Source organism: Carcharodon carcharias, chromosome 4 (genome assembly GCF_017639515.1).
Source record: "Carcharodon carcharias isolate sCarCar2 chromosome 4, sCarCar2.pri, whole genome shotgun sequence".
Taxonomy (NCBI): domain Eukaryota; kingdom Metazoa; phylum Chordata; class Chondrichthyes; order Lamniformes; family Lamnidae; genus Carcharodon; species Carcharodon carcharias.
The window spans coordinates 151,674,942-151,691,278 of NC_054470.1; the positions used below are offsets into that span (position 1 = coordinate 151,674,942).

Consider the following 16,337-nt stretch of genomic DNA (forward strand, 5'->3'; position numbering starts at 1 on the left):
GATGGATGCCAAAGCCAGCAGGTTAGAAGAACCCACCTTCACTCAGTGAGACGTCAGTCCAATTCTGTAGATGATTGTTGGGACCCTAGCCCTCACACCCAGCCCCTGTGCCTCATCCAGACCCCCTTATATTTCCCATGCCTCCATATTTCCTTTGCCACCTCCATGCCCCCATGTCCCTCCCAGCTAAAAAGCAGGGGGGACACCTGCCAATGATCCTGCAGGCTACACATCCGCAACTGAACACAGGAAACAGTGTTAATTGCCTTCAGGCAAGGTTTCTGCCCCTTTCTTGGAAGGAAGTCCTGCCTTAGAGAGCTGCTGGCCAATCGGATGACTGGCAACTCTGTAGTTCCAGCAGCACCAGGTGGGAGGGGTGGCCATTGTTGGGACTACAGCTAGCCCTGACGAAGAGGAGCCCAGTCTCAGAAGTAAATCAGTCTCAGAAGTATTGCCAAGTTCTGGTGAAGGGGGTTGTGGGACTGGGTTTGAGAGGCCAACAGGGAGCATAAAAGGGAAGGTATGACCTAGTGGGGGAGGAAGCGTGCACTCAATGGGTGCAGGGAGCCAGCAAAGCAGCCCCTCCCCACCCCATCCCCATCACAACTTGCTGGACACCAGCCCACACAACTAAAGCTTCCAAACTTCTCCCACTGTGGGTTAAATACCACAGTAGCCCGAAGCCCATAAGTGGCCATTAATTGGTCTGTTGTGCTGGTCTGTGACATTGCCACTGTGATTTCTATCTCCCATTCCACATCCAGAATTTCTACTGAAAGCCTTGAAAAAACAAAGCTTCATACAAAACATACAAAATAGGAGCAGAAATAGACCATTTGACCCCTGGAGCCTGTTCTGCCATTTATTAAGATCATTGCTGATCTGTGATTGTTTCGAATTCCACATTCCCATCTATCCCTGATGACCTTAGATTCATGTTAGGCAAGGGAATTAATATACTTCCGCCTTAAAAATATTCAATGGCCCTGCCTCCACTACTTTCTGATTGAGAGAGTTCCAGAGTTGCACAGCCCTCTGAGAAAAAAATTCTCATCTCTGTCCTAAAAATGTGACCCCTAATTTTAAAACAGTGCCCCCTCGTTCTGGACTCACCCACAAGAGGAAACATCCTTTCCACATCCACCTTGTTAATACCATTCAGGATCTTGTATACTTCAATCAAGTCATCCCTCACTCTTCTAAACTCCAGTGGAAATAAGCCCAGTCTGTCTAACCTTTCCCCATATGACCCGCTCATTCCAGGATCAATCTAGTAAAAGCAAAATACTGCAGATACTGGAAATCTGAAATAAAGACAGAAAATGCTGGATAAACTCAGCAGGTCTGAAAGCATCTGTGGAGAGAGAAGCAGGAGTTGACGTTTCGAGTCCTTGTGACCTGGCTGTCTCCACAGATGCTGTCAAACTTGCTGAATTTTTCTAGCATTTTCTGTTTTTGTATCAATCTAGTAAACCTCCTCTGAACTGCCTCCAATGCATCCATTTCCTTCCTTAAGGAGACCAAAATTGCGCATGGTATTCAAGATGTGGTCTCACCAATGCCCTGCATAACTGAAGTATAACATCCTTACTTTTATGTTCAATTTCTCTCATAGTAAAGGATTGCATTCCATTAGCCTTTTTAATTACTTGCTGTACCTGCATACTAACTTTTTGTGACTCACACTAGAACACCTAGATCCCTCTGCAGCTCTAAATAATGCAGCCATTCTCTATTTAAGTAATGTTCTGCTTTTTTACTCCTCCTGCCAAAGTGAACAACTTAACATTTCCCACGTTGTACTCCATCAGCCAGATTTTTGCCTACTCACTCAACCTATCTATATCCATCTGCAACCTCCTTATGTCCTCTTCACAACATACTTTCCTACCTATCTTTGTGTCATCTGCAAATTTAGCTATCATACCTTCACTCCTCCCATCTAAGTCATTGATATAAATTGTAAAAAGTTGAGGCCCCAGCACAGACTACTGCAGGACTGCACTCGTCACATCTTGCCAATCAGGAAAAGACCCATTTATGCATACTCTCTGTTTACTGCCAGCCAGCCAAACCTCCGTCCATGCTAATATGTTACCCCCTACACCATGAGCTTTTATTTTCCGGAATAACCTTTGATGTGGCACCTTCTCAAATGCCTTCTGGAAACCCAAGTACAGCAAATCTACAGACTTCCCTTTATCCACAGCGCATGTTACTCCAAAGAATGCCAATAAATTGGTTAAACGTGATTTCCCTTCTACAAAACCATGCTGACTCTTCCTGATTACCTTGAGTTTCTCTAAATGCCCAGCTATAACCTCCCTAATGATTGATTCTAACATCTTCCCCACAACTGATGTCAAGCTAACTGGTCTATAGTTTCCTGTTTTCTACCTCCCTCCGTTCTTGAACAGAGGGGTATTTGCTACTTTCCAGTCTGGTGGAACCTTACCAGAATCTAGGGAATTTTGGAAAATTAACACCTACGCATCTACTGCCTCATTAGCCAGCTCTTTTAAGACCCTAGGATGTAGTCTATCAGACCCGGAGTCTTGTCAGCCCACAGTCTATCAGTTTTCTCAGTACTGCTTACCCAGTGATTGTAATTTCACCAAGTTCCCCTCTCCCTTCAATCTCCTGATTTACAGCTATTACTGGAATGTTTTTGTATCCTCTGTAGTGAAGACAGAAGCAAAATATTTGTTCATTTAATCCACTATTACCTTATATACTATTAACTCTCCATTGTCGCTCTCCAGAGGACCGACACTCACTTTACTTACCCTTTCCATTTTAAATACCTGTGGAAACTCTTGCTATCTGTTTTTACATTTCTAGCTAGCTTCCTCTCATACTCTAACTTTTTATTCCTGGTTAGCCTTTTATTCATTCTCTGCCATTTTTTATATTCTGTTTAATCATCTGTTCTGCCACTCATCATTGTGCAGTTATATGCTTTTTCCTTAAGTTTGATGCTCTCCTTAACTACTTTAGTTAACCATAGATGGTGGGTCTCCCTTTAGAATTCTTCTTTTATAGTAGGAATATACTTATTCTGAGTATTCTGAAATATCCCCTTAAAGGTCTGCCACTACTTCTCTATTGACTTAGCCGCTAGCTTAGTATCCCAGCTCACTTCAGCTTGTTCAGCTTTCATGTCTACATAGTTGCCCTTATTTAAGATTAAAATATTAGCCTTGGATCTTACTTTTCTCCCTTTCAAACTAGATTTAAAATTCAGTCATATTGTGGTCATTGCTACCTAGGGGTGCCTTCTGCGGTCATTAATTAATCCTGCCACATTACACAATACCAAGTCCAATATAACCTGCTTTCTGGTTGGTTCCAGAATGTGCTGCTCTAAGAAACTCTCACGAAAGCATTCTATGAACTCCTCATCCAGGTTACTACTGCCAATCTGATTTTTCCACTTTATATGTTGATTAAAGTCACCAGATTATTGCTGGCCCTTTATCACAAGCACCCAGTATTTCTTCTTGTATACTTTGTCCTACATTGTAGTTACTGTTAGGAGGCCTGTAGACTACTCCCACTAGTGACGACTTTCCCCTGCTAATCCTCACCTCCACCCAAAACGATTCTACATCCTGATCTCCTGAACCAAGGTATCTCTAATCATTGCACAAATGCCATCCTTGGTCAACAGGGCTACCCTTCCACCTTTGCCTAGCTTCCTATTCTTCTTCAATATCAAATACCCCCTCAATAATCAGGTCACAGTCCCAGTCCTTGTCATCCTGCAGCCATGTCTCTGTAATGGCTATCAGTGCATGTTGAAGTAAATAAATTTGATCTATCAATTAATTTACTTCGTTATGAATGATATGCACATTCAGATACAGAGCCTTTGGTTTTGCCTTTTTGTTATCCTTGTAACGCCTAGACTTTACTATTGGTATATTCTTAGGTTCTATCTCTCTAACCCTTCCTGCTATTCTATGACCCTTATTTCCCATATTACTGTTATGGTCTCCTGCCTTGAATCAACCCCATGGTTTGCCACATTTACCCAAGCTTAATCCCTCACCCTGCCCCTTGTTTAGTTTAAGGCCTTCTCTACTTCCTAGTTATGCAATTCACAAGAACACTCGTTCCAGCACAGTTCAAGTGTAGACCATCCCAACAGTACAGCTTCCACTTCCCCACTACAGGTGCTAGTGCCCCACAAATCAGAACCCACTTCTCCCACACCAGTCTTTGAGCCATACATTCATCTCTCTAATGTTATTTGCCATATTCCAATTTGCATGTGGTTCAGGTTATAATCCAGAGATTATTATCTTTGAGGTTCTGCTTCTTAATTTGGTACCTAGTTTCTCATACTGACTATGCAGAACCTCCTTCATTGTCCTGCCTATGTCGTTGGTACCTACATGGACGATGACAACTGGATCTTCCTCTTCCCACTGCAAATTCCTCTCCAGCCCTGAGCAGAAGTCCCACCGGACTTCCCACCGGACCAAAACTGGCACCGGACAGGCAACATAGTCGTCTGGACACTCGCTTTTTGCTTCAGAGAACAGTGTCAATCCCCCTCACTATATTAATATAAAAACAAAAAAACTGCGAATGCTGGAAATCCAAAACAAAACAGAATTATCTGGAAAAATTCAGCAGGTCTGGCAGCATCGGCGGAGAAGAACAGAGTTGATGTTTCGAGTCCTCTTGACCCTTCAACAGAACTAAGTAAAAATAGGAGAGGGGTGAAATATAAGCTGGTTTAAGGTGGGGGATGGGGGGAAGAGAAGTGAGGGGGTGGTGGTTGTAGAGACAAGCAAGCGGTGATAGGAGCAGATAATCAAAAGATGTCACAGGCAAAAGAATAAAGAGGTGTTGAAGGTGGTGATATTATCTAAGAGAATGTGCTAATTAAGAATGGACAGCAGGACACGCAAGGTACAGCTCTAGTAGGGGTGGGGTGAATAAGACTAACAGGGCATAAAAGGTATAGATTTAAAAATAATGGAAATATGTGGGAAAAGAAAAATCTATATAAATTATTGGAAAAAACAAAAGGGAGGGGGAAGAAATGGAAAGGGGGTGGGGATGGAGGAGGGAGTTCAAGATCTAAAGTTGCTGAATTCAATATTCAGTCCGGAAGGCTGTAAAGTGCCTAGTCGGAAGATGAGGTGCTGTTCCTCCAGTTTGCGTTGAGCTTCACTGGAACAATGCAGCAAGCCAAGGACAGACGTGGGCAAGAGAGCAGGGTTAAAATGGCAAGCGACAGGGAGGTTTGGGTCATTCTTGCGGTCAGACCGAAGGTGTTCTGCAAAGCGGTCGCCCAGTCTGCGTTTGCTCTCTCCAATGTAGAGGAGACCGCATTGGGAGCAACGAATGCAGTAGACTAAGTTGGGGGAAATGCAAGTGAAATGCTGCTTCATTTGGAAGGAGTGTTTGGGTCCTTGGACGGTGAGGAGAGAGGAAGTGAAGGTGTTGCATCTTTTGCATATGCATGGGAGGTGCTGTAGGTGGGGGTTGAGGAGTAGGGGGTGATGGAGAAGTGGACCAGGGTGTCCCAGAGGGAATGATCCCTACGGAATGCCGCTGGGGGTGGTGAAGGGAAGATGTGTTTGGTGGTGGCATCATGCTGGAGTTGGCGGAAATGGCGGAGGATGATCCTTTGAATGTGGAGGCTAGTGGGGTGATAAGTGAGGACAAGGGGGACCCTATCATGTTTCTGGGAGGGAGGAGAAGGCGTGAGGGTGGATGCGCGGGAGATGGGCCGGACATGGTTGAGGGCCCTGTCAACTACCGTGGGTGGAAAACCTCAGTTAAGGAAGAAGGAGGACATGTCAGAGGAACTGTTTTTGAAGGTAGCATCATCAGAACAGATGCGACGGAGGTGAAGGAACTGGGAGAATGCGATGGAGTCCTTACAGGAAACGGGGTGTGAGGAGCTGTAGTCAAGGTAGCTGTGGGAGTCGGTAGGCTTGTAATGAATATTGGTGGACGGTCTATCACCAGAGATTGAGACAGAGAGGTCAAGGAAGGGAAGGGAATTGTCAGAGATGGACCATGTGAAAATGATGGAGGGGTGGAGATTGGAAGCAAAATTAATAAATTTTTCCAAGTCCCGACAAGAGCATGAAGCAGCACCGAAGCAATCATCGATGTACCGGAGAAAGAGTTGTGGGAGGGAGCCGGAGTAGGACTGGAACACAGAATGTTCCACATACCCCATAAAGAGACAGGCATAGCTGGGACCCATGCGGGTACCCATAGCCACACCTTTAATTTGGAGGAAGTGAGAGGTGTTAAAGGAAAAATTGTTCAGCGTGAGAACAAGTTCAGCCAGATGGAGGAGAGTAGCGGTGGATGGGGATTGTTCGGGCCTCTGTTCAAGGAAGAAGCTGAGAGCCCTCAGACCATCCTGGTGGGGGATGGAGGTGTAGAGGGATTGGACGTCCATGGTGAAGAGGAGGCGGTTGGGGCCAGGGAACTGGAAATTGTTGATGTGATGTAAGGTGTCAGAGGAATCACGGATGTAGGTGGGAAGGGACTGGACAAGGGGAGAGAGAAGGGAGTCAAGATAATGAGAAATGAGTTCTGTGGGGCAGGAACAGGCTGAGACGATCGGTCTACCGGGACAGTCTTGTTTGTGGATTTTGGGTAGGAGGTAGAAGCGGGCTGTCCAAGGTTGGGCGACCATCAGGTTGGAAGCTGTGGGAGGAAGATCTCCAGAGGAGATGAGGTCAGTGACAGTCCTGGAAACAATGGCTTGATGTTCAGTGGTGGGGTCATGGTCCAGGGATAGGTAAGAGGAAGTGTCTGCGAGTTGACGCGAGTTGAATTCAACAACTTTAGATCTTGAACTCCCTCCTCCATCCCACCCCCTTTCCAGTTCTTCCCCCTCCCTTTTGTTTTTTCCAATAATTTATATAGATTTTTCTTTTCCCACCTATTTCCATTATTTTTAACTCTATACCTTTTATGCCCTTTTAGTCTTATTTCACTTCACCCCCACTAGAGCTGTCCCTTGCTATCCATTCTTAATTAGCACATTCTTTTGGATAATATCACCACCTTCAACACCTCTTTGTTCTTTTGTCAGTGACATCTTTTGGTTATCTGCTCCTATCACTGCTTGCTTGTCCCTACAACCACCCCCCTCAACTTCTCTCCCCCCCACCCCCCACCTTAAACCAGTTTATATTTCACCCCTCTCCTATTTTTACTTAGTTCTGTTGAAAGGTCATGAGGACTCGAAACGTCAACTTTGTTCTTCTCCGCTGATGCTGCCAGACCTACTGAGTTACCCCTCACTATATTCTCCTCTACTACCACTACATTCCTGTTTGCTCCCCCACTTAAATTACTTCCTGTACCATGGTGCCATGGCCAGCCTGCTCATCCATCTTGCAGACCTCACTTTCGTCCACACAGGTTGTGAGCACGTCAAATCTGTTTGACAATTGCCAAGTCTGAGGCGCCTCCACCACTGTCTGCTCAGTCCCATTACCTGCTTCATTCACGTCCACATCCTTCTGACCCTCATTGCTGACCAAAACAGGCGACCCTATTTTAAGAGGCATGACCATCTTCTGGAATAAAGTGTCCAGGTATTTCTCCCCCTCCCTTATGTTGCACAGTGTCTGCAGTTCAATTTCCAAATCAATAATCCTGATGCGGACTTCTTCTAGCTGCTTACACTTTTTGCAGACGTATTTGTCCAGAATCTCCTTAGTGTCCGAAAGTTCCCACATTCCACAGTGGCAATAACACTTATCCTGCCATTGTTACTTATGTTATTTAGTTAACTTAATTTAATTACTCACTTAATTCACTTAGGATAATTTCTATGTATACCACATTTCTTTCCCCCATGCACTGAATTCCCACGTGAACCTAATTCGCTACTCACTCATCTCCATTTCACTCCGACATAGTTGCCTGCCTCCTCGCGTGCCCCTTACTTCATTGTTAATTTTAAGTGTTATGTTTGAGATGCAACTTTAATTTGGGGAATCATGCCACCAGTTCTTGAGAGGTTTTATATTAAGTTAAATGAAGCATTTTATTAATTTACACAAGTTAAATATAAACACATGTGGCTACAAATTATTATGATCATAACTTTTAACAAATTACAAAACTAATCTCCATTAAGGTAACAGCAACCCATAGACTTAACCAGACACCAGGCAAAGCATTTTCACCTTACAAATTCAAAATGAGGTTCTTTTCACTTTGATTCCTGTGGAGACAGTTGGAGGCTTGCAGCTGAAGTTACACCTAGCACAGCCCATTGAATGTAAATTCTCACTGTATCACCAGCCTCTTTGAATTCCACCTTTTAACAATAAAACCTCTTTTATATTGCCAATTTTATTAGTAATATAAACATATTGCTTGGTATCTGCTAGCTAGGTGGTAGTTTTCACCCCGCTTCTGCAATGCTTTATTCAAAAAATGCAAATACACTCTACCTCTCTGTTTACATCTCAAAAGTAGTACATATCAAAGCACCCAGACTACCTGGTTTTAATCCAGTTAAGACACACTCACAGACTAAACCTCTATTTTAAAAGAAAAATATTTGCCAAAATTATTCTACGCATTAATAGCTTCATGAGAATACCAGTTGGGTTAAAATTGCATGCACCGAATTTCACTGTTCCATCAGATACTACTGGCATTCAGCACTGTGGCAATTGCAGCTGCCAACACATTTAAACAAGCTTCTTTCCTCTCTATATTTGTAGTTAAGAGTTAAGTCAACTATGAAAATTCCTTACTGGCTTCAGTCAGTTTAAAGCTTTGATGTATTCATAAGTAGAAATAAGTCGTCCTTTTAAAGCATTTAAAGTATCAATTAAATTTTAAATGCACTAGCAAAAAGTTATATTGTCAGTTTTCTGATGTAGTTCAAGGTGTGGCCATTACCCTTTCTTTCTCATGTCAGATCCATGACCTGACTCCTTTTTTCTCTTGCAGCATACAAGTGTAAGAACTGGCAGCTGACCCCTATAGCAGTTAAAACAAACCGTGCAGCCCACACATGGTGCAGAGCTCCAGGTAATAGAGATTGTTTTATTTTGGTTCATGTGTATTGAATGGATAAAAGACCCACAAATTGTGTGTTCAAGGGATAAACTGAGGCCATTGTATTAGCTACATCAGTGTATGGAGCTATGAGTGACATAGGAAATTCAGAAACAAACAGGGTAATTATTCTGCATGCCCTGGTAGTTGATTTCAGATTTTTTAGTTGTGGATAATAGTTGATGTCCAGCATGGGAATAATTGAATTCAGGAGGACAGAAAATAATTTGAAAGAATGAAATGTTTTCTTTATTTGCTTTAAATTAATCTGCAATGTTTGACTGGCTTCATGCAACTAATGAAACCTCAGAAAGTTTTGCCCTTAGTACAGTTCTATGAAGTATATTCTCAGACTAGAGTGAATGAGTATGATATACTGTTTTGCGAAAGACAATGACCATTTCAAGGGTGATAATCAAATAGATTATTTTAGCTTTATTGTGGCAATATAGTATCCTGAAGATGGAAGTTGCTAGCCTTAAGACTATCGCCTTGCTTCCTTGATCTACTATTGAATGCCTACCCAAGATAATTTCAGTATTCAGTGTTATGCATAATATTGCACAATATTGCAATGTCCTCCTGACTACCATCAAGCTTAAACTGACAGTTAACCACAATTCACGAGAAATTGAGAAAATGGGTTTCAGCGTTTCCCCTGGTATCCTGTATTGCTTTAGGTAAATGATAAAGCAGTAGTTAACTAAATTTGTGTTAGTACGGACTAAATCAGAATTGAACTCCTTATTGAAGTTGGAACTAAAACTCAAGATAAAGATAAGAATTAAGCTAAAATTACAATTATTTGCCACAATCATTCAATGAATGAATGAATTGATATTCTGATGTTGCTAATGTGGTTGAGGGAAAGATCTTTGTCTAAGAGAACTTCCTGCTTGTTGAATAGACCCATTTCAGCACAAAGTTTCATCTGAAAGGCAGCACCTCTAACAATTCAGCACAGAAATGTCAGTCCAGATTACATGTTCAACTCAGCTATGAGACGTGACCATAATATTCTGTATCAGAGGCCAGAGTTCCACCAATTAAGCCAAACTGACACACACGTATAAACTTTCTGCTTATACAGGTTCAACACCCAACATATTTGTCATTGAAACAATTCTGGAACATGTGGCCAAGTTTCTGTCATTGGATCCAATCAGAGTAAAGCAGAAGAACTTGTATGCTCAAGGAGACACTACACCGATGGGTTTCGTCCTACCCTATTGCAGCATCCGGGAACTTTACTCATGTGAGTTCTGAGCTATATAGGATGGATTCTGATTCTGTGACAACCTATTTATTGTCTTTAGTATCTGAAGCAGAGAGTGTGAAACTCTCTATAGCTTTGCGCCTGTTTTTCTGACTACTCTCTTTTGACTTCTGTAACTGTCCATCACTGAGTCCCAATGAAATAGTTGGACAGCCTAAACACAATCTGAAGGCAAATTTTGAGAATCCCCAAAGGCCCTTTAACAGACATTGCTACTGATTTGGCAGTCACATTTAAAGGGTATCACTCCCTCTCCCTCTCTCTCTCTCTGTTTCCTGAGCATAGCATGTTAACAATAAGGCGGTTTCACTATTATATTTACAGTTGTTCTTCATTTGCTTTTGGTTGACATAGTGCTATGTTTATAATCCAGAACTACAGGAAGAAATGGTTTTGCAATGGAGCCTCAAGTTGCTGGAATGGTGGAATTCACCCCATTCAGACGAGAACAAAGTTTACACATTTATAATTTGCAACTGTATTTTCTGATGTTTGGACTTTTCATGCTGACTGAGATAGATCTATATCAGTCATTAGGGGAGAAAACACATTACTGGCCTTAATAAGCCAGCCAAGCTATTCAACATATCAGTGACCAGAACAGACTTAAGCATGTTCCTCCAGAGGGGCAAATATTGTACCAGAAATCTTTGTTAAAGCATCTACCTTTCGTATTTCCTGGTGCAAACCACACCATCTTAGTTGGTTTCCAGCCTTTCAAAGAAATCATAACTGTCACCTTTGCCAGCTTTATAAACTTAAATATAGCATAACAAATCTGAGAGCAGGTTATCTGTCCAAGTTCTCAGTTGAACAGTTGTGTAGTTTTGTGGGACCAATTGTTGGGGTGAGAGGTCAAAAGTAGAATTAGTGGAAAATTAGGGATTACCTGAGGTGTGATGGTGGTGATGAGTCTCAGAATCTGGAACATATCACACTAACCTGCCAATGAGATCTATTATGGAGGCACCTCAATTCTCCATTTTCCATCTCAGGGGGTCATTGAATGAATAGCCAAACTTTTCATGTCATACATGTCATACAGGTATGATGTGGTGGGCATCACGGAGACATGGCTGCAAGGGGATCAGGACTGGGAGCCCAAGGATATACACCCTATCGAAAAAATAGGCAGGTTGGCAGAGGGGGTGTGGTTGCTTTGTTAGTAAGAAATGAAATTAAATCAATAGCAAGAAATGACGTAGGGTCAGATGATGTGGAATCTGTGTGGGTTGAGTTGAGGAACTGCCAAGTTTTAAAAAAAAACCATAAGGGAAGTTACGTACAGGCCTCCGAACAGTGGTCAGGATGTGGGGCACAAGATACGCCAGGAGATAGAAAAGGCATGTAAGAAAGGCAAGGTTACAGTGATCATCGGGGATTTCGATTTGCAGGTAGATTGGGAAAATCAAGTTGGTAGTGGATCCCAAGAAAAGGAATTTGTAGAATGTCTACGAGATGGCTTTTTGGAGCAGCTTGTGGTGGACCCCACTAGGAAACAGGCAATTCTAGATTTAGTGATGTGTAATGAGGCAGATTTAATAAGGGAGCTTAAGGTGAAGGAACCCTTAGGAGTAAGTGACCATAATATGATAGAATTTACCCAACAATTTGAGAGGAAAAGCTGGAATCAAATGTAACGGTATTACAGTTGAATAAAAGCAACTACAGAGGCATGAGGGAGGAGCTGGCCAGAATTGACTGGGAGATGAGCCTAGCAAGAAAGACAGTGGAACAGCAATGGCAGGAGTTTCTGGGAGTAATTTTGGAGACACAGTAAAACCTCATCCCCAGGAAGGAGAAGCATACTAAAGGGAGGACGAGGCAACCATGGTTGACAAGGGAAGTCAGGGACAGCATAAAAGCTAAAGAGAAAGCATACAATGCGGCGAAGAGCAGTGTGAAGCCAGGGGATTGGGAAGCCTGCAAAGACCAACAGAGGATAACTAAAAAAGAAATAAGGAGGGAGAAGATTAAATATTAGAGTAAACTAGCCAGTAATATAAAAGAAGATTGCAAGAGCTTTTTTAGATATATAAAGGGTAAGAGAGAGGCAAAAGTGGACATTGAGCCACTGGAGAAGTAGTAGTGGGGACCAAAGAAATGGCGGAGGAACTGAATAGGTACTTTGCGTCAGTCTTCGCGTTGGAAGACACGAGTAAGACTCCCAAAGTTCAAGAGAATCGGGGGGGCAGAGCTGAGTATGGTGGCCATTACCAAGGAGAAGGTGCTAGGAAAACTGAAAGGTCTGAAGGTGGATAATTCACCTGGACCAGATGGATTACACCCCAGAGTTTTGAAGGAGATAGCTGAAGAGACAGTGGAGACGTTAGTGGAGATCTTTCAGGAACCATTGGAGTCAGGGAGGGTCCCAGAGGACTGAAAAATCACTAATGTAACCCCCCTGTTTAAGGAGGGAGTGAGGCAAAAGACGGGAAATTACAGGCCGAGATGCCTGACCTCAGTCGTTGGTAAGATTTTAGAGTCCATTATTAAGGATGAGATTTCAGAATACTTAGAAGTGCATGGTAAAATCGGGCAAAGTCAGCATAGTTTCATCAAGGGGAGGTCATGCCTGACAAATCTGTTAGAATTCTTTGAGGAGGTAACGAGTAGGTTAGACAAAGGAGAGCCAATGGATGTTATCTACTTGGACTTCCAGAAGGCCTTTGACAAGGTGCCGCACAGGAGGCTGCTCAGTAAGATAAGAGCCCATGGTGTTAGAGGCAAGGTACTAGCATGGATAGAAGATTGGCTGTCTGGCAGGAGGCAGAGAGTGGGGATAAGGGCGTCCTTCTCAGGATGGTGGCTGGTGACTAGTGGAGTTCTGCAAGAGTCTGTTGGGACCACAACTTTTCATTTTATATATTAATGGTCGAGATTAATGATCTGTGATAGTAGGAGATTTTAACTTTCCACATATTGACTGGGACTCCTATACTGTAAAAGGGCTGGATGGCTTGGAGTTTGTCAAATGTGTTCAGGAAAGTTTTCTAAATCAATATATAGAGGTACCAACAAGAGAGGATGCAGTACTTGATCTCCTATTAGGAAACCAGACAGGTCAGGTGACAGAAGCATGTGTAGGCGAACATTTTGGGTCCAGTGACCTCAATGTCATTAATTTTAAGTTAATTATGGATAAGGATAGGTCTGGTCCTCGAGTTGAGATTCTAAATTGCAGAAAGGCCAATTTTGTGGAAATGAGAAAGTATCAAGGAAGAGTGGATTGGGATAAGTTGTTTTCTGGCAAGGATGTGTTCAGTAAGGGGAAGGCATTCAAAGGCGAAATTTTGAGAGTGCAAAGTTTGCATGTTGCTGTCAGGATTAAAGGCAAAGTTAACAGGCATAGGGAACCTTGGTTTTCAAGGGATATTGGTGATCTGGTTAAGAAGAAGAGAGAGGTGTATAGCAGGTATAGGCAACAAGGAGCAAATGAGGTTTTTGTAGAGTATAGAAAATGTAAGAAAATACTAAAGAAGGAAATCAGGAAGGCAAAAAGAAGACATGAGGTTGCTTTGACAGATAATGTGAAGGTAAACCCGAAGGGTTTCTACAAGTATATTAAGAGTCAAAGGATAGTAAGGGACACAATTGGTCCCCTTAAAGATCAAAGTGGTTGTCTATGCGTGGAGCCTCACGAGATGGGGGAGCTCTTAAACAGTTTTTTTGCATCAGTATTTACTCAGGAAACTGGCATAGTGTATAAGGAAGGAAGAGAAACAAGCAGTAGTGTCATGGAACATATAGAGATTAAAGAGGAGATGGTGCTTGTTGCCTTACAGCGAATAAAGGTAGATAAATCCCCCGGGCATGACATGATATTCCCTTGGACCTTGAGGGAGACTAGTGAAGAAATTGCAGGGGCCCTGGCAGAAATATTTAAAATGTCCTTAGCCATGGGTGAGGTGCCGTTGGATTGGAGGGTAACTCATGTTGTTCCGTTGTTTAAAAAAGGCTCTAAAAGTAAACCAGGTAATTACAGCCAGTGAGCCTGACGTCAGTAGGAGGTAAATTATTGGAAGGTGTTCTGAGACATCGGATATACAATTATTTGGACAGCCAAGGGCTGATTAAGGATAGTCAGCATGGCTTTGTGCATGGTAGGTCGTGTAGAGTTTTTCGAGGAGGCTACCAAGAAAGTAGATGAAGGAAAGGCTGTGGATGTTGTCTACATGGACTTTAGTAAGGCCTTTGACAAGGTTCCCACATGGGAGGTTAGTTCAGAAGGTTCAGACACTTGGTATCCATGGAGATGTTGTAAACTGGATTCGAAATTGGCTGTGTGGGAGAAGACAGAGAGTGGTAGTGGATGATTGCTTCTCAGACAGGAGGCCTGTGACTAATCGTGTGCCTCAGGGATCTGTGCTGGGACCATTGTTGTTTGTTGTCTATATCAATGATCTGGACAATAATGTGGTAAATTGGATCAGCAAGTTTGCTGATGACACTAAGATTGGAGGCTTTGTGGACAATGAGGAAGGCTTTCAAAGCTTGCAGAGGGATCTGGACCAACTGGAAAAATGGGCCAGAAAATGGCAGATGGAAATTAATGCAGAAAAGTGTGAGGTGTTGCATTTTGGAAGGACAAACCAAGGTAGGACATACACGGTAAACGGCAGGGCACTGAGGAGTGCGGAGGAACAAAGGGATCTGGGAGTTCAGATACATAATTCCCTGAAAGTGGCGTCACAGGTAGACAGGGTTGTAAAGAAAGCTTTTGGCATACTGACCTTCATAAATCAAAGTATTGAGTATAGGAGTTGGGATGTTATGGTGAGGTTGTATAAGACATTGGTGAGGCCAACTTGGAGTATTGTATGCAGTTCTGGTCGCCTAACTACAGGAAGGATATCAGTAAGATTGAGAGAGTGCAGAGAAGAATTACTAGGATGTTGCCGGGTCTTCAGGAGTTAAGTTATAGGGAAAGATTAAACAGGTTAGGACTTTATTCCTTGGAGTGTAGAAGAATGAAGGGAGATTTGATAGAAGTTTACAAAATTATGAGGGGTATAGATAGAGTAAATGCTCTTTCCACTTAGATTAGGAGAGATAAACATGAGAGGACATGGCTTTAGGGTGAAAGGGGAAAGGTTTAGGGGGAACATTAGGGGGAACTTCTTCACTCAGAGTGGTGGGAGTGTGGAACAAGCTGCCATCTGACATGGTAAATGCGGGCTCACTTTTAAGAATAAATTGGATAGATACATGGATGGGAGAGGTCTGGAGGGTTATGGATTGGGTGCAGGTCAATGGGACTAGCGGAATAATATTTCGGCACAGACTAGAAGGGCCGAATGGCCTGTTTTTCTGTGCTGTAGTGTTCTATGGTTCCATGAAGGAACTGAGGGCATCCTGGCTAAGTTTGCAGATGATACAAAGATAGGTGGAGGGACAGGTAGTATTGAGGAGGCGGGGAGGCTGCAGAAGGATTTAAACAGGTTAGGAGAATGGGCAAAGAAGTGGCAGATGGAATACAATGTGGGGAAGTGTGAGGTCATGTACTTTGGTAGGAAGAATAGAGGCATAGACTATTTTCTAAGTGGGGAGAGAATTCAGAAATCTGGAGTGCAAAGGGACTTGGGAATCCTAGTCCAGGATTCTCTTAAGGTTAACTTGCAGGTTGAGTCGGTAATTAGGAAGACAAATGCAATGTTGGCATTTATTTCGAGAGGACTAGAATATAAAAGCAGGGATGTGCTGCTGAGGCTTTATAAGGCTCTGGTCAGACCACATTTAGAATATTGTGAGCAATTTTGGACCCCATATTTCAGGAAGGATGTTCTGGCCCTGGAGAGGGTCCAGAGGAGGTTCACGAGAACGATCCCAGGAATGAAAGGCTTAACAGATGAGGAACGTTTGAGGACTCTGGGTCTATACTCGATGGAGTTTAGAAGGATGAGGGGGGATCTGATTGAAACTTACAGAATACTGAGGGGCCTGGATAGAGTGGACGTGGGGAGGATGTTTCCATTAGTAGGAGAGACTAGGATCT

At 43.0% G+C, this 16,337-nt stretch overlaps 1 protein-coding gene across 4 annotated transcripts in view; it reads left to right on the forward strand.

Moving 5' to 3' along the window:
• Nucleotides 1-16,337, forward strand: part of LOC121277294 (xanthine dehydrogenase-like) — a 232,519-nt gene that overhangs the window by 164,827 nt on the left and 51,355 nt on the right. For all 4 annotated transcript variants that reach the window (XM_041186576.1, XM_041186574.1, XM_041186575.1 and 1 more), the window contains 2 exons: nucleotides 8,959-9,039; nucleotides 10,157-10,321. In XM_041186576.1, coding sequence (XP_041042510.1) covers nucleotides 8,959-9,039; nucleotides 10,157-10,321 — 246 coding nt within the window. The remainder of the gene's footprint in view (nucleotides 1-8,958; nucleotides 9,040-10,156; nucleotides 10,322-16,337) is intronic.